The sequence below is a fragment of the Phodopus roborovskii genome, unplaced genomic scaffold (assembly GCF_943737965.1).
Source record: "Phodopus roborovskii unplaced genomic scaffold, PHOROB, whole genome shotgun sequence".
Lineage (NCBI taxonomy): Eukaryota > Metazoa > Chordata > Mammalia > Rodentia > Cricetidae > Phodopus > Phodopus roborovskii.
In genome coordinates, this window is record NW_026125059.1 from 5263163 (window position 1) to 5281921 (window position 18759).

General features: G+C 49.2%; 2 protein-coding genes across 2 annotated transcripts in view; both read left to right on the forward strand.

Annotated features, from left to right (window-relative positions):
- The window catches only part of LOC127225316 (serine/threonine-protein phosphatase 4 regulatory subunit 1-like), a 77276-nt gene extending 70129 nt beyond the window's left edge, over positions 1 to 7147 (forward strand). The window contains exons 18-21 of the mRNA XM_051188731.1: positions 2935 to 3055; positions 3815 to 3949; positions 5554 to 5695; positions 6341 to 7147. Of these exons, the coding sequence (XP_051044688.1) occupies positions 2935 to 3055; positions 3815 to 3949; positions 5554 to 5695; positions 6341 to 6492 (550 nt within the window). The 3' untranslated portion in view covers positions 6493 to 7147. The remainder of the gene's footprint in view (positions 1 to 2934; positions 3056 to 3814; positions 3950 to 5553; positions 5696 to 6340) is intronic.
- A 2083-nt stretch (positions 7148 to 9230) lies between these two features.
- Positions 9231 to 18492, forward strand: Ankrd60 (ankyrin repeat domain 60). Its single transcript, XM_051185458.1, has 4 exons — positions 9231 to 9525; positions 14736 to 14866; positions 15958 to 16123; positions 18182 to 18492. Exons 1-4 carry the CDS (start codon positions 9441 to 9443, stop codon positions 18490 to 18492), a joined length of 693 nt encoding a protein of 230 aa, XP_051041415.1. The 5' UTR covers positions 9231 to 9440.
- Positions 18493 to 18759: the final 267 nt, after the last annotated feature.

The window sequence follows — 18759 nt, forward strand, 5'->3', positions numbered from 1 at the left end:
GAGTCACCTCCCTGTGGGCCCTTCCTCCCTGTACCCGACATCAGCCCCAGAAGCACGGTGCTCTGCCCGGTCGAGAGTGTGTTTCTGTCAAGGTACAAGTGGAATTCCATAGCCCTGAGTTACATACGCCCGTGTCTGGGGAGACATCCATTTTCTCATGAAGACAGAGCTAGGGTCAGTCTGGAATTGGAGTGTCCTACTGTTCTATAAGACAGTTTATTCAACCCAAATAAAAGATGAATCACCCACTCTTCAGTGCTTCCTTCTGAATCAGAGTGGTTTTGCAAAGCCTTCTTGAACATTCTGCATGCAGCCTTTTCTGTAGGACACATGTACTTGAACAGTCAAAGCACCCTGGGCAGCACTGAGATCTGAAAAGGTCTCATGCACAATGCCTGTGTGAGGGAAGCGCTCACTCAGCTCCTGCCTGCTGTCTGCACAGGGAACGTTCTAGATTTTACCCGTAATGAACAAGAGTGTGGTTCACTGCCCCCTTCACGAGGTGGAGAATGTACTTTAGTGGTGTGGGTGATTTGTTTGTGGGGTGCTTGTTTGGGCTCTTGTTGAGGTCCATTTCTGTATCTTTAGTTTTCGTTTTTATTATCTGGATACAACTAGTCATATCTCACTCAATCACTGTCTTCCTGAAGAAATCCATCAGGCTTTTGCAGCTATTCAGGATATGATTTTGCCAGCGCCAGGGGCAAACTGGAAGATGTTCTCTTTGCTGTGAGCTTTAATCTTTATGCTTAATTTGAGAGATTGAGGTTTAGGCATTATGTCATGTTCTCAGCACACTGGGGCAAAAATAGAGAAAAACAGGCCCGGGCCTGGCAGGGCGGCCGTGCTCCCCCTGGCGGCGGGAGCAGGGTGAGCCCCCGGAGGCCCGACCCGGTTCGGCCGGCCCGGCCCGGCCCGGCCCTGTCTCCCATTGTGCTGCTTATTGCGGCGGCGGGCCGCGATAAGGACTGCTGGGAGCGATATCAGCCTCATTTTACCCCCGCAGACGGCGGGAGCGATATGAAGCCGCTCGCCGCGGCCCGCTTCCTCCCCGCCCTTTTTCATTTCCTCTGCCCGCGTACAAATCACACCACTCTGCTGCCCGAGCCCACCAGGGCTGTGGCGAGCGAGATAGAAATAGCAAGGAAAAATGACCTATCAAAAAAAAAAAAAAAAAGCGAGTGGAAAAAAAAAAAAACCTAGTGATACAGAATGAGAAAGACTTATATGGAAAAAGAGCGAGAGGAAAACAAAAAAACCCTAGCGGGAGAAAGTGAAGGAAGAAGAGCGAAGAAAATACCTACTGAGAAAGAACGTGGGAAAAATACCTAGCGGGAAAGAGCGAGTGAAGAGCTAGCAAGAAGCAGGGCGGGAAAAGACCTAGCGAGAAAGGAATAAGAAAACAGAAAATACCTAGCGAGAAAAGAGCAAGGGGAAAAACCCCTAGCGAGAAAGAGCCAGTGAAGGAAATTTCTAGCGAGAAAGAGCAAGGGGAAAAACCCCTAGCGAGAAAGCGCGGGCAAAAGACCTAGAGAGAAAGAGCCAGTGAAGGAAATTTCTAGCGAGAAAAGAAAGAGCAAGGAGGAAAAAAAAAAAAAAAAAAAAAAAAAAAAATACCTAGCGAGACCGAGCGGGCAAAAGACCTAGCCCTAGGGAGAAAAGAGCAAAGGGGGAATAAAATACCTAGCGAGAAAAGAGCAAGGGGCAAAAAACCCTAGCGAGAAAGCGCAGGCAAAAGATACCTAGCGAGGCAGAGCGGGCAAATGACCTAGTGAGAAAAGAACAAGGGGGGAAAAAATGCCTAGCGAGAAGGAGCAAGGAGGAAAAAATACCTAGCGAGAAAGCGCGGGCAAAATAACCTATAAGGAAAATAAAAATACCTAGCAAGAAAGTGCGGGCGAAAGACCTAAACAGAGCGAGGGGGAAAAAAATACCTAGCGAGAAAGCACCAGCAAAAAAACCTATAAGGGAAAAAATACCTAGCGAGAAAGCGCGAGCAAAAAACCTATAAGGAAAAAAAAAATACCTAGCGAGAAAGCGCGGGCAAAAGACCTATAAGGGAAAAAAAATACCTAGCGAGAAAGCGCGGGCAAAAGACCTATAAGGAAAAAAAAAAATACCTAGCGAGAAAGCGCGGGCAAAAGACCTATAAGGGAAAAAAAATACCTAGCGAGAAAGCGCGGGCAAAAGACCTATAAGGAAAAAAAAATACCTAGCGAGAAAGCGCGGGCAAAAGACCTATAAGGAAAAAAAAAATACCTAGCGAGAAAGCGCGGGCAAAAGACCTAGCAAGAAAAGAGCAAGAGAAAAAATACCTAGCGAGGGGAGATAAAGACCTAGCGAGAAGGAGCAAGGGGAAAAAAACCTAGCGAGAAAGGGCGAGCCAGAAGACCAGGCGGGGAAAGGCTAGCAAGGAAGCTAGGGTATTGATTCTTCTTTCTAGCAAACAGAGCGGGCAAAAACGAGCTAGGTTCCGGGAAGCGGATGAGGAAGAACGGCGGGGAAAGAGCGATTTTGAAAGCGAAGAAAGAGCGAACAAAAAAGAAGGAAGACGAAACAACACGGGGAAAGAGCGAGGGCGCCTCTATCTGCCACTCGGCTCCTCTCTCCGCGCCTTGCTCGGTCAGCTTGGCCTGGAAAGTGCAGGCCTGCGGCTGCTTTTACATTGTCTGATGTTGAACAGAGTTTTGTGTGCCTTTCAACCACAATCGGACGCTGAAACCTCAAAACCCATGCCCTGAACATCCGAACCCCTATTTTACAAAGCGCTCGGTACCGGCGGCTTAGGCATGCCAGCTGCTGCCGCAGCCGCCGCCGCCGCCGCCACAGCTGCAGCCGCTACAGCTGCAGCTGCGCCCGCGCGTGGCTGCCAAAGGGAAGGAACGGGAATCGCCTAGTAAATGATGGTAGGGGTCCCTCTGCTTGTGATTGTAGGCAGCTGATTCTGATCTTGGATCTCTATGGCCCCAGCGACGTTCACGGTTACCTGAGGCACGTTGCCCTGAAGTTGTGTGCAGACAAAGTTTCTCAAGTGCGCTGGATTTCCTTCAAGCTAGTAAGGAGCTGGCCTTCCTGGAGCCCATTCCTGTAAACAGCACATTCATTCTGCTTCCCATTTTAACACTTTTTTTTTCTGGGCTCTGTTTGCCTTTTTCTCTATAAGCCCACCTTTTGCAGTTAGAAACTGTATTGTTTTATCAATTTTCCTTCTGTTGTTAATTTTATGATTCCATGATGGTAACTGTGCAAACATCATTTTTATTTGAAATTTTTAAAATAATAGCTCAGGGTTTTGGTGTGTGCATGTGTGGTGGTGGTGTTGGTGTTGTTTAACGCTCCACAGCTTTATAGAACAATTAATAATATGCAAAGCCTCTCACAAAAAAAAAAAAGATGACCATGTTCTGTGACCAGTAACCAACCCCCAAGGAAGGTAGTCTTACTTGTTTTTAAAATTTCTTGACGGTATTAAAATTTTATAGAAGTACCATATCCTCAAAGGTAACAGTTCACACATTTCACAAAATGTGTTTTTAAAACTGAATCTTTCTTGATGTATTTGTCAACCCCCCCCCTTAATTTTAGACTCTCCTTAAAAAGTTTTGTGTGCATGTATATATTATGACCCATTTAAACACCTTCTCCCCTGTGTGCACCAGTGAGAACTGAGAGTTGCTTTCTCTTGCTTGTAAATTGATTGGGAAGGGTGGACGAGAACATAAAAATGCCTGTGCCATGCAGATCACTGCTTGGAATGGGCATGGTGGGCACCACCTCACCTCACGGCTGTCTCTCTCACATCGCTTGCTCACAGGTAGCAGTGATGCTGCGGAAGTTCTATTCCCACGGTGCGAGTGCTCTGGGGCTCAGTTTCATCCAGGAGCTCACCTCAAGGTTCCGGCATTGCCCGAAGTGGGTTGGAAGACAGGCTTTTGCTTGCATCTGTCAGGTTAGCACAACCTCAGAGAATGTGCCTGTGCATTCCTTTCTCCCTGGAGAGCCTGCTTTCTTTGTGGGAGACTGACCAGATGTGGGGTACAGTGTCCGGCCAGTTCACCCAGGGCACTCCCTCACACCCTAGACATGGTTGGAACCTGCTGTTTGATTCCTGGGTACCCTGGGGGTGACATCAGTGATGAACCAGCCTGCTCTCCTGCCACACTGCATCCAGGGTTAGGGTGCAGAACCCCTTCTCGTGCCCCAGGTATAAAATTTATGTCACCCTGTCTCCTCTAAGTGGTGGTGTATGTGGTGGTAGAGACTGCAGTTAATTTGGAATGTCAGTCGCCTTACTGGGTCATGGTGGGACCGATGGCACACTTGTTTACCTGCAAGGATAATTGTTTTAGGTGAAGCATTGACCCCAGAGGGATCAAGTGACCTACTCAGGACCCCACTAGAAGTGGAAATCATGGTTTTAGCTTTTCAGGATTTTGTACCCCAAAATGTTATTTATTTGAATCACTTTGATGTTTCATCATGCTCTCTGCTGGCACCACAAAGGCAAAGGGGACAGGGGCGCCACCTCCAGGACCTGATTACCCAGCTGTATTCACAACCAGTTTTGATGGAGCTCTGTGATCAGCCCCCCACACCCCACCCCTCCACCCGCAAAACAACTGCAGTGAGAGGACTCACCGGCTCCCCCTGTTGGTATACAGGGGCATAGCCAGTATTTTTCCACAGCACAGCCATCTGAAGAAAAACATCAGTATTCACAGCAGTGTGTAGTGAAAGCAGAAATGAGATCCTTTTTCTTTTGTGTTTTTAATTATTTGTCTGGAATGGCAGAAAAATGTAAGAAACAAGAAATGATACCAATCCACTTTGTTCAAGAAAAACCAACAAGATCTTTTTTTAAGAAAAAAAAATCTTATTATTAATAAGATATAGACAATCCAGCAAACAAGCAGGGGAGGATGCTCAGGAGATAGCATACCTCTGAGACTTGTTCATTTTGATCTAAGCACAGCTCTGGGAAGAAGGTACGAGGTGGCAAGGCAGCTCTGGGATGAAGCCTGGTTGGCTTAAAGCCTGTCTCTGAGCTCAGTGCCTGGGCAAGCAAGGCTCTGCGCAGTGAAGCGTACCCTTCCTAGTCTGATGCAGCCCAACTGCCTAGAACAAGCTTGGCACCCAGAGCTACTTGATGGCCCTGAACGTTGTTGCCATGGCACTAACCTACCGGCAATCCATACACCTGGCTGAAGAGCCATTCCCCTGTGGTCCTCAGACTTTCAGTCCCATATCCACATTGGAACAGAATTTCCTCACCATGAAACAAGGCTAGTGACCCAATTAAGTTTTGAGCCTACAGCTGCCGGGCTCCACAGCCTGTGTTTCCTCTCTAGCTGTTGTGCTCCCTGTCAGTCATTCCATGGAAGTGAGTTATAAAAATTAGCCACTGGTTATAACTAAATTCAGTTGTTGAAATATAAAAGTCAGGTGCCCTCAAACCCTGCAGACCCTGGAGTGGTATCTTCAGAGTGTGCAAGTGTGTGTGCGTGCTTTGGAGCTGAGGGAGTCAGGGCTGGGCTGTGACTCTCGCTTCTGCAGGCTGTGGTGACTGAAGACTCTGTCCCCGTGGACCAGTTTGTGGAGCACTTGCTTCCCAGCCTCCTGAGCCTGGCGGCGGATCCTGTGCCAAATGTGAGGGTGCTTCTGGCCAAGGCCCTGCGGCAGACACTGCTGGAGAAGGGTGTGTGGCCCTTGTCTGCTTCTCAGTTAGCCCTAGCTGTGGCGGGCAGTATCTAGGTCCCCAAGGAGTTACAGCAGGCCAAATAGCAATGACTGAAGCTACAAGATAGCTAGAGAGATGAACACAATTCCACAGTTCCACGAGTCCATCAGATACAGACGGTCATACAGCTTTGTAGGCGGGGCGGGGTGTCAGCTCCGGTTACCTTATGAAATGGGGCCAAAGTCTGTCTCAGTGCTATTGCCATGTGTCGACACTGGGCTGTCTAAGCTTGAGTGATAGTGAATGCAAGCTGGGGTCTGTGCTGGCTTACTTTTCCACCATAGATGGGGCCTGTTTGCCCATGTCTAGCCTTCTCCCTTCTTGCTGACCCCACCAGCCAGTTCTCGTGTACTGCAGAACAAGATGCATTTAAAGGTTTAGTTACTCCAGCTTTTAAAGAAGGTGTCACTCCTGGTAGCCCACCATTAAAATCTCAGAAATACTTTTAGAATAAGGCATTTTATCACTTGAAAGGACTTTGGCATGCGGATATTAATGGAAAATCTATCCAGTGCCTTGACATGTGGCTTCAAAGACAACAAAACTAGAATGTGTTTAGAACACAGTTTGTGGCACATGTAACTCTAACTTTTCTCTCCTTAGCATATTTTAGAAATGCCTGGAACCATCATCTTGAAGTTGTTGAAGAGACTCTCTTGGCTCTGCAGTCCGACCCGGACCAAGATGTTTCATTTTTTGCTTCCCTAGAGCCAAAGATGCAGAATGCTACAGACACCACTGTACCGGAAAACTAGAACTAAACCCTGTGTCGGGTGCACAGGGATGGCTTCAGTGCACACATGCCTGTAACTTGAAGGGGATCCAATTGTATTGATACTTGTGGAGGAGGTTTAATTGAGGTAAGGGGGCAGCTTCCCCCATATGCTCCCCACCCCTCCAGACCTGCTCCTCGGCAGGTTACAAAGATTTACTCTCTGGCTTCCACACCATCAGCTATGACAGGCAGTTTGTTTTTTAGCAGAGACTGTTATTTAACGTGTCTCCCAAGAGCCTGGTATAATTGTTGACACCTGTAGCCCCAGCACCTGCGAGACTGGGGCAGAGAGATCAAGAGCTCAAGGTCAATCAAGAGAATTCCAGGCCTGCCTGAGCTACATAACAAAACCCTGTCCAAGGAAACCAAACATAAGTCTAGAGCTACCCTCACCAATAAAGTAATTTAGTAGAAGTTTGTACATCTTTTCTGGGCTTGCTGCCCTAACCTTTCTGAGAAACTCAAATACTGTACATATGTAAATAACTTGACAGGAAGAAAATATATGAATGTAACACTAGCTTGCCTAGTGAAAAAACACCGTGTGAAGTCTCCTGCTCAGGAGCTGCTGCGGGTGCTGCTGACTTGATGACCTTTGAACTGTGTCCTAGTAAAGAATGGTTACCTCTGCTGTGGTAACCTCCTCTCAGGTGTTGAAGTTTTGTTGCACACTCGGCTACACTCATAATATTTCCTCCAGGTCTCACCCTTTCCCTCTTCAGAGAATGACAGTGTGTTGATCTTTGAGAACATCCAGGCAGGTTGGCTTTAATTAGGACTCAGGTGGAGGTGGGGTCAGGGCTGATTGCTGAGATTCATGGATAATGACTTACACGTTAGATTTGAAAGAAAGAAAGAAAGAAAGAAAGAAAGAAAGAAAGAAAGAAAAGAAAAGAAAAGAAAAGAAGGAATAGAAAAGAAGCCACACTTTTGACCAGAGCTTTCTACAGGCACCATCGGTCTGGTAGTTAAGTTATGTACTCTTTCCATTGACTTAAGTACAAAGAGCTTAGCTTTGCTGGTTTTGGATTTCAGATGAACAGAAGGTGCTGCCTCGTTTAAACAGAGCTTCACCCACTAATAATAATGTACTCTGTGGGAATTCGGCTACGGCTCTCTACCTGTGTCACTCCCGGCTTTGTCTTTCTCATCTTAACATAACAAAGATGGCGGAGCAGCCCATGGAGCCAGGAGCTTCTTCAAAACTGTAAAGTCATGCGTTCAATTTCCTGGTATACAGGATACCCCTGCAGATCCCCAAATACCATCGGTCTTGTTACTTAAAAAGAAAGAAGGCTCAACGCTGTGCCACAGAGAATGGGGAATGTGTAAGGAACTGAAATAGTAAGCACAGGCAACATTTGGGCAGCTTTGGCACAGAGTTAATTTATTAGAGGGTTTCTGCAACGAACATGCTTTTAGTGCCTGCAAAGTGGGCATTGTTGTATTAAAATCTGTTCTAAAAGTGAGGGAAAATATTCAGCTGGAATCTTGGATTCTCCACAGAGCATAATTTTCTGTAAAGAAAAAGGAACAAAAAGCTGGGCAGAGGTAGTACATGCCTTTAATCCCAACACTCGGGAAGCAAAGAACAGTGCATCTCCAAGTTTGAGCTCAGCCTGATCTACAGAGCGTGTTCCAGAACAGCCAAGGCTACACAGAGACCCTGCCTCGATAAATTAAATAAATAAATAAATAGATAAATAAATAAATAACAAAGATTTAGTGTTCTAAGGTAGAATCTGGGCACTAGGATCCAATTTGAACACTTGAAATGATAGAGCCAGCCTCCTATGAGAAGACTGGCTCAGTGTTAGGTAGAGAGCTTTCCTCTCATGAGTGGATTCTTGGGATCAATACCCACTTCTGCAGAAAATAAAAAATAATAAAAAAGTGTAAAACTGGTAAAAGGTCCAACCTATGCACTCACTGTACAAATCACAGTTACCTATAGTTTAGGACGAGCCTCTCCTAGATATAAAAGGATTAAATCCTCCTCCCTTAGTGTCGCTGGCTCAATATAGTTAAGGATGTCACCTTGAACTCCTTACCTCTGCCCCCAAGTGCGTGGATGGCCCGGACCTCCATGCCTCAGCCCAGATTTCTGTTAACTGCTATACCAAATGTATTTTTTCGGGGTTTATTTTAGTCTTCGAAGGGTGTTCCGGGTCCCTGCCCCTTCCCTGGTGCTCCCTTCAACCCCTTAAGACATTGCTTGGGATCTGGCATTTGAGGCCTCCATCACCAACCCCGCTCCCCATGTGAGCTCTCCCTAAAAAGGTTATAGCCTAGCCTGTCCCCTCAAATGTGTTCTAGGCTTTTCTCCTCCCCCCCAACCTACCCACCCCGGGATGCTGCAGTGTCAGGGCCCATGGGTCTGATGCCACTTCCACTGTGGCCCAGGACTGCCTGGGTTGCTGTGTTCTGGAAGCACATGGGGACAGGCCTGGAGACCACCTTAGAAACGGTGGGCCCAGCTGTTCCAGATGCTTCTCCCTGGTCACGCATACTGCCATGAGCAGACAGGTCCATCCCCCGCAGCGCTAGGAGACTGGCTAGGGCTGCGGAGGGAGGTGAGGGGGGAGCGTCTCCGGAAGCGCGGGCGCCCCTCTCCCGTCCCAGGGGCCCGGGCGGGGGCGGCGATGACGTGCGGGATGACGCGGGCCGCGGGCCATGCGGAGGTCGGCGGACGTGGCGGGGGCGGGCGCGCGGCCGCGGAGGCCGCAGGGGGGCGCCCCTCGTCACGACCCCAAGGCGGGCACGCGCCCCGCTCAGCCCTCCAGCCGGGCCCGCGCGCGGGCTAAGGGGCCATCATCGGACCTGCGCACCTCCATCGCATCGCCAGACTTGGCCACTGACGTCTTCTCACTGCGGGTGAAACTGGAGGAGACTGGGGAGCTGTTCCGCGTGGCCAACTGCCGCAACGACATGACAGTGCGGGACCTCAAAGAGGAGCTGGACCTGATGGTCGGCATCCCCTTCAACCTACAGCGGCTGCAGTTCCTGGACCAAGGTGGTCCCCTGCCCCACCCCTTCCCGCACCCCACGAGCTCCTTCCTCGCAAGGGCCCCTGCCCACTCCTGCCCTGGGGTCCCCAAGAAACACCTAACTACCAGAGGACCCAAGGTGACCCAAGGAGCCAAGTCCAGCCACCTTGAACCCCATCCAGAAAGGCCCCCTGGAGCGCTGGCCCCTCAAGGGCTCCCAACCCCAAACACACGGGTATCTCACCGACCCCAAATATAAAGGTGGACCTGGTTCATAAACATTCTGTCTGTTGGCTTCAGTCTGCCAACCTTGAGCAAGTCCAGGCTACTCAGAACCTCAAACCACAGCAAGACCCTCCTGGTAGCCACAGATCCTCCCTTTATAAGGGACCCAGCCCCTTAAGACAACCGTGTCCACCTAAGACTGCACTTGAAACAAAATTAGGCCTCAGTAGACCCACCAAATCATCATGGACAGGCCTTTTCTCTGTGAGAACCTGGGTCCAAAACCAACCCAAAGTGGTGAACCCCAAGTTCTGTAGCCAGCCTGTCTTGTGTAAGCATTCCAGAAACTGAGACTAACTTTGCTGGTCCTAGAACCCCAAACTCAGAGCACATCTTCCCAAGATTGAACCCCAGATCTCCAAACCAACAATAAATAGGTCAGACCCCAAGACTCCATCTACTGTGTCCATATAGAGCTGCACAAACTCAAAAGAAGCTCATTCAGTCCCAGGACCCTCAATGCCCAGAGCAAAGTTGGCATGACTGAACTCCAGGTCCCCCACCCCCAATGACCATTCAAGGACAGTAAACATTATATTCTCCCCACCCCAGGGACCCCCAGATACAGAGCAAACATGGCCGGAACTTCAGACTAACCATGGCTACGTTAGATACCCCCAGGCTTCCATCAACTGTGTCTACATAGAGAGGCTATGACTCAGAACAAACCTTCCCATCCTGGAACCCCCAAACCCAGAACAAAGCTGAATGTCCAAAACTCCTTCCCATACTAACCACTAACAGACAACCCCCCCCCCAAATCATACCAACTGTATATTCATTCAAGGGTGCTAACATTCAAAATAAAACCTGCCCATCCTACAACCCCAAGCCCAGAACACACCTACCCAAGGCTGAACCCCCAAATATCCCAGGCTGACCACTACTATAGCCCACCCCCAAACTCTTATTATTAACTGTGCATACAGAGATGCTAAAACTCAAAACAAACCTTGTCTATCATGGGACCCCCAAACCCAGAACGAAGCTGAACCCCAAGATTGAACCTATCTGAGATAGCCATCACTCTCTTAGAACCCCAGGTTATTCATATAAGCATGTCAAAATTAAACCAAATGCTTCCTTCCCACTCCAGTACCCTTAATCCAGAGTATACCTACCTAAGACTGAACCCCACATCTCCAAACTGCTATCACTACTTTAGAACCCCAAGCCCCCAACATCTCCTTTATAGGAAGACACTAAAACTCAAGACCAAGCCTACCCACCTTAGGATCCCCAAATCAAAACAATTCTGGACAAATATAAACCCCCACTCCCCAGGCTAACCATATGACCGTCAGGACCTGGAATCCATGGCTGTGTCCACACAAGGATACCGAAGGCTGAGACAAACCCTGCCCACCTCAGGGTCCCAAAGTCTGTCCACTCATTGCTGTGTTTGAACCTCAAATCCTCTAGCTGCCCCTGGCCACTCCAGCACCCTAAGTACCAGAGCAGACTCCGCCCACATCACGAGTATCAACACTGAGCCTATGTCTATGTACCTGATTCTGAGACACCTCTCCCTGCAACTCCCACCATCCATCGGTGCATCCAGACCCCCATCTACATAAGGATGCTAGATCCCCAAATGGAGCTTGCCCACATCTGGACCCCCAAATCCAAAGCCAAGTCTGTCCACCTCTGAAAGGCAGCCCTCAGGCTCCCCATGTCCTTCAAGGAACCCAGTCCAAGCCAAGTGTCTCACAAGGGAGGGTTCCAAGGATTTAATGAATCTTGCCTACAGAAGGACCCCCAAAAGTGAAGCCAACCTTGCTTCTGCTTGATTTTCCACCCCCACAAACACCATGTTTTTATGAGCATTTCAAAGCTGATGCCAGCTGTAGCCCCTGTAAAGAAACCAAGGTTCAAAGCTACCCTGGTTCATGAGGACCCCAGAATTCAATACAGATCTTTTAGCCAAACCCACCCATATCAGAACCCTGATGTAGTGTCAGCGGTGTCATTAGTAAGACCCTAAATCTCAAGGGAGAGCTATTTGATTCCTAACTCAGTTGCTTCCCAGCCAGAGTTGCCTAAACCATCCATCCAAGGACCCCAAATCCTGCCACAGATTCCTCTTAAACCAGGACTCTTAACCAGACAGCAAACCTTGCTGCCATCAGAACCCCAAATCCAGAGGAAACCCTGCCCTTAGTACTTTGCCCATGACTAGAACCCCCCAGTCCTGACACTAACTTAATCTGTATCTAAGCCCCAAGGTCCAAGCTATGTCCTTCCCCACACTGGGGGCTCAAGGGGAGCCCAGCAGAGTTAGAACCCAATACCTGCAGCTCTCTTGAATCAGGACCCCCATGAACCCCGATCTACATAAATTCCTTGGGGAGGTACCCAGTAGAGGCCAGAGGCTCAGCAGCCTGTCTGTCCTTCCATCTACATCCTTCCCTCAAGCTGAGGACATGGCTGTCCTTGTCCCCATTCCCTACAATGTTTAGGATATGAGTACAGGATCAAAGCCCCTTGGACTCCATCATCTCCCCACCTGATGGAAATCAACACAAAAACACTTCAAGAAAATGAAGAGAGAGAGAAAAAAAAATCTCCGGTCTGCCCGAGGAATGTGAGCAGCCAGTATCCCAGAGACACTGCAGAGCACTGCAGGGCCTGGGTGCGATGGAAACAGCTCTGAGAACAGCTCAGCGTTCTCACGCTGCCCTCCCTGGGCTCAGTTTCCTAATCCGGAAAGCAGAGCCCCATTAGCTCCAGAGTTCTCTGTGCTTTTCCCTGGTGGACAGGAATGACTCTGCAAACCGCCGGTGTGGTGGCAAGGCCAAAACACTCTTGCTACTTTTCAAAATAGGTTAACTGTTTTCCGTGGCACACACATGTATTTTCTTACAGTCCTTGAAAGATGCTTTCTGATATTCTCGAGGCTTTATGTAGCATGAAGCTGTGTCTTGAGCCTCAGTCTATAGCTAACAAGTAATGCATGGGGGGGGGCTGAGAAACTGTCCCCCAACAAGGAATTTGAAAATTATGTGTCTTCCTAACTCTGGACCCCCTTGGTTCCTTTGTTTCCACTGGCGAGCAATAAATTCAAGCAAGCCGAAGGAGGAGAGAGAGGCTGGGTGACTTCACACTGATGTCACAATGCTAGGACTCAGCAGTCACTTAGCAACTGCTGGAGGCCTGACCCCTGTGCTGTGCTGACTGCCGGGCACAATAGAGATGATGCTGATCTGTCGCTAAGAGAAATTTGGGCCCCTGCCTATAAATAATTGGCTGACACATCTGCCCACCTCCAAGGTTGCAGAGGCAAGGGCAAGTGAGATCATGGCGGGAAAGTGTCTGGGTGGCCATGTCTAACCCAGCCAAGCAAATTCATGGGCAAGTGGTGCTCCTGCCAATCACTTATTTGTCTGTTGATAGTTAGTAGCCTTTGCCCCAGCCTAGTGTAATGACTGCTTATCTGCAAAGGGGATAGGCTAAGTATCACTTAGGAACCTCTGTGAGTGAAGAACCCCACCCCTTCTAGGTGTTTACAAAGTGGTGGTTAAAAAGTCAAGGTGTCTTAGGCTGGCTTCCACATTCAAGCCACAAATAGGACCCTAGTTTACAAGATTTGCTGGCCAGCATTCTCTATCTTCATCCTCCTCAGAGTCGGGTCATCAAATGATGCCCACAAGGCTGGCAGGAGTCTGCTTTGTCACATCCCTGTAGAGGGAGAGCCATGGAGGCTGCAGGGTCGGTCACCCTGGAGATTCAAGGATGTACCCCTCAGTACAGGCAGAGGCGCAACGAAATTGCCAAGAAACCAGAACATTGGTGGGTTCTTCTCACCTGGGAGGGGTGCGGGGATAGCCTGGGCACATCATTATTGCTTGTGAACGACCTAAGTCCTTCATAATCCCTAAGATGGAGTGTGTGTGTGTGTGTGTGTGTGTGTTTTAAAAGAGGCTAAACACTGCTACATGTCAAAAGACATTCCCTACCTAATGGCCCTTCAACAATCTTTTCCAGAGCCTGGGCTAATTGTTTTGTTTATTTATTTTTACATATTATTCAGATAGGATCTCATATCTCAAGGTAGTCTTGAACTCCTGACCCTCCTGCCTCTAGCTCCCAAATTCGGGATGACAGGTTGTGTGCCACCGAGCCTGGCTGGTTTATGAATGTGGGGTTAAATCCACAGCTCTTCTCATACTCATCTTACTCAAGATACCAGGCTGGGTCAGTAAAGAGCTCTGACGCTCAGGTCCAAATACAGTGAGCCTCAATATATGACTCTGATGTTACAATAGGCGTATATGGGGAGGGACAGTGTCTCCCCAACAGGGGCCATGCCTAGGTGACATCTTGGACTGTGAGAGCTAGCAGTAGCTGATGTGCCATGGTGGAGATCGCAGAAGCTGTGGTGTGTGGGGTAGAGAGGGTTAGCTACCTAGTTGGGAATGCCAGTTAAACACTTCCGTGGAAAAACCCTGGCGTGGGCTGTCTGTCATTTGCAAGATCGTTCACATCACTGTCATCTCTTTAGCCAGCTAATGGCAACGTTCCCTGGAGTCGGTGTTCAGTTGAAGGTACATAACTTGCTAAGTACACTGTCGGGCCTGTGATGTATAGCTCAGATTTAAGTAGTTCTATTTGTAGAGTTTGCCTCATAAAACGATTTCACTGACTCATGTATTTTTCCCCAACAGGACAAGCTGTAATTACAAAATTTTATAAATCATTGCCATTGTGTATTTTTTTTTCTTTTTCTTTTTGGGTCCAGCTTCGATCTGAGCTGAGCCAAATTAATTTTCTAAAGAGCATTAGCAGCAGCAGACGGGCTCCTGTGCAACCATCAAGTGAGAGATTTTCCCCCCTCTTTGCTCAAGATTTTAAAAGTATCTTTGTGTGATTCAAGGTCAGACACTGTCTCAACTGATACAGTGACTTCTCTTTAAGTCTTAATTTTGTTAAAAGGAAGACTTGTTCCCCATAGGGATTTTGATGGATGATGCCGCCCTGAAGTTCTACGATGTCATCCCTGGAGCAATTATCTCGCTATGTATCTGGCATTATGATGGTTGGACGGAACTGGTTTTGGCAGCCGTGGAAGGGGATCCCAGTAAGGTGGTTACACGTTCCTTTCGATATTAGGGGTTGAGGGGCCCCAGGCGTTAGCATGAGCATTTCAATAAAAGCCTCAGCGTAGGGAAGAAAGATGAGACTCCTGAATGGAGTGTTTGCAGCCGCTCTGGCCTTGCAAGTCCCCTGGGTTTACTTATTCACAGTTTATAAACCTGCTTACTCCACCCGCAGTGGAGCTCAGGTGGTACTTTTCCATCCACATCTTGGTCAAGTTGAAAATCAAATTTAATCCCTAGAACGAGGCTGTAGCTCAGTGCCCACAGGCTTGTGAGGGAAGGAAGAGCCTGTTTCCTGATGGCACCAGGTTCAAGGGGAGGTTGGGTGGTGGGAGAGGTTCTGGGGTACATCTGGGAAAGGGAACGTGGCGGTGACCTCTGTGTCACAGAACTCAGGCCCGAGGGACAGGAGCAAGATCTGTCTAACCCCAGCTGTAGTATGTCTTCTAGCTACTTCTCTACAACCCCAATTTCTGCTTCCTCAGTTTTCCCTCTTGCTGGCAATTTAGTCAGGGCCTCAGCTTCTCTGCTTCTGCCTGAGGGGTAACTGTCACCCTCTCTGCCCCTCTTCATACCACCCACTACCTGACCCTGGACATCTGGGGCACAGTCCTCGATGTGGTAGCCCATGGCCCTCCTCCCATCCCTGAAGACCCCCGTGTCTCTCCAAGATGGTTCCATGACGGGCTGTCTACCTGCCAGAAGAGTTCAGAAAGTTCCAGAAACTGACAGAGACAATGAGCACAAAAATGGGTTGGGAGCACAGAATCCATTACGGAGCTAGAGGACCTCCCTGTTATTGAGCTCCTTCTGGGGTGCTATGTTGTGTTGTTTTTCCAAAGGGCCACAAACATCTTCCTCTGGACACTAGCAAAGTTATCTTCTTCCTTAAAAAACACAGACAGGAAGGCCTTCCTGTGCCCCCCCATGCCCTGGGGGTGGCTGCCCTTCCTGAGTGTGTGCAGATCATTGAACAGAGTCCCCCCACTGTGCACCTTGGTTTGGATCAAGGAAATGTCATGCACACTGGGGTGGGCCATGCTCTAGAGACGACCCTGACCTATTTCTTTCACCTAGCTGTCATGTCTTGGCATCAGCGAGGACACCTTCTACCGAACTGCGAACTCACAGCACTTTAAGGGCGAGCAATGGAGGCAGTGGACCGCCCAGAGGGCGTTTGTGGCCTTATACATCTCCGCTCACAGAGGTCATGTGGACGCTGTGCAGTGTCTCCTAGAACTCGGTAATTCTGCAACAAGGATGGCCTGGTCTGGTGGGGAGCACAAAAAGATCTGTCTGTCCTGTTTCTTCAACAGTGGCTCCCTGATCGCTTCTCATGCACCAAACATGCCTCCCTATGGGCTCCTGAGGACATGCCTGCCAGAGGCCTGCACATCTCAGGGCCAGGTCTCTAGAGCATTCTGGTGTGGTAGGACCAAAATTATAGGACAGGTAGACACAGGGGTGTCCAGGGGTGCCTAGCTTGCTCTTTCCAAGGAGCCCATGGTCTGTCTTCATCCTTGTCTTACCTGAAGTAGATTCTGCAATGGTCCCAAAGAACCTTGCCCTGGGTATCACAAGGAGTGGCCATCACGCTGGCTGGAGGTCCTCTCAAGTAGGTCCTCAGAAAGATGCCCCCACGACCCCCGCCCCTCCCATCATATCTCCACTTACGGGTGACCATCTATTCATCTGTCTGTCTGTCCAAAGCTGTAGTCATCACTGTGCCTGGACAGATGTCAGGGGATCTTTCATTCTCCCTGTTTGGGGGAATGGTACCTCTCATTGAGAAAGAACCCACTAAAAAACAGTACACAGAAGCCCAGAGCCATGGCTTCCTTGGGACAAGGCAGCCACAGCAGGTGCCTCTGGCTTTTAGAGCTGATGCCTCCATGCAGAACCCTTCATTTTCATCTGCAGCCCTGCTCAATCCTGGCGATTCACACCCCGCTTGTACCAGGCAGGGGTGGGAGACACCTCAACTTTCCAGGGAAGAATGCTGGTACGTCACATGTCTAATACAGAGCTCGGAGATGGCTGGGTGATAACACCATGCGTGTTCTCTGCCATCCCACGCTGCTTTTCCGCACCTCTCTTATACAATGAAAGATGGGCTTTCACAGCCCAGCAGTCCTTTAAGCTCATAAAAAGTCATCTTCGCTCTGATGGAGCTGTGATGTATTTGAAGGCACCCGTTAAAAAATGGCGGCCGGCTGTGCAAAGTTTTTCATCCTCTGCAGCCACCGCAGGGGGGAGGTGCGAGGTCTTGCCTGCATTCTGGAAACCTACTTAAGCTTTAGCCTCACCAGCAGCCGTGGCTCAATTGGACTGCGGTGGCAGCCACAGTGCCAGCTGGGCCAGCTGGGTTGGATTGAATTGCCTTGTCTTCTGTATCATGATTTTTGTTACCCAGAATCTGATTCAACTCCTCAAGCTCATGCTAGGCCCTCGTCATTAGCCAGCCTGTCTTCAGGAAGCAGTGAGGACCCCAGATCCGTCCGTGCTTAGGCTGCTAACCCCGTCGCCTCCCCATCACACCTCTAGCTGTGTGGGGAGGGTGAAGCCAGCAGTGCTTAAACCATGTGTTTTTCCTCCTGGGTCTTAGGCAGGAAAGCCAACCACTGATTAAAAATGATGAATCCCATAGCCAGTCACCTATGGGTTGCATTAAACACTGTGCCTACTGGACTTTTATGGGGTGGGGTAAGGGTCGTTGTAGGGAGGAAGAGTTAAGGAAGGTACCGAAACCCTAAGAAGCAACCTACCCCCCCAAACACACACACACACACACACACACACCAAAAAAAAAAAAAAAAAAAACCAAAACCCCAACGACATAAAAAAAAAAAAAAAGTGTAATCTATAACAGGAATGGTATGTGCAAAGGGCCTGGGGCAGAGCTCAGAGTGTTGTATTTAAGGGTAAAGACAGGAAGTACATGGAGCTGGAGCTTTGGAAACAAAGGAGCTCAGTAGGAAGGAAGAGGGCAGGTTGGGGATAGCGTTGGAACAGCTAAGCAGTGTAGTCAGTCAGGCAAAGACATCAAAGAGTGCTCCATAGGCAGCAAGATTTGGTGACAGGCTTGGAACAGGAGACTGGAATGGAGCCCCATGGGATAGGGCTGGGTGGGAAGGGTGATGGACTAAGGGAAGTCACCATGACCCTGGGAGCAGTATTGACTCCTGTCATTGTCATAGTCCTGGCCCCCTTCAGGGTAAGATTGTGGGGCTCCTGCCTGGGAGAGCAGCCCACTCCAACATGTCTTTTTTTTTTTTTTTTTTTTTTTTTTTTTATCTCACAGGAGCAAACTGCTTGGGCAAATCACCCCTGGGCAGAACACCCTTGCATGTGGTTGCAGCCATGGGCAGGATAGACTGCATCCGGCCTTTACTAGAACATGGAGCCTCCATCCACGACAGAGACTCAAAGGGGGAAACACCCGTCACCATTGCGCGGCGCCTGAAGCGCAGGAATTTCGAGCGCAAGATGTTTCTCCACTACTGGATGATCAAGTCTGGGACCAACGATCCTGACGACTTGGTAGTGAGGGAGGCTCCGGAGAAAACCAGCTCTGAGGCTATGTCCACGAAGAGCTCAATATTACTCTCCTGAGCACGTTCGCCCATCACCCTGCTCTGGGGCGACCCTGCAGCTTCCACAGTGGCCCCTGTGGCACTCATTAGGCAACAAAGGAAGAGACAGCTCTGAATCAGTCACCAAATTGGCTGTCCTCTTACCAGTGTCTCTGGGAGGGTGTAATGGAGCAGGCGAGCTCGCCGCTTTTGTAATCCATTCTGTCCCCACCAGGCCGACAATGCCAGCCTTTAATTTTAAGCTCTTTGTACGTGGCACCCAATCATACTGGTTGGGGTGATGGTA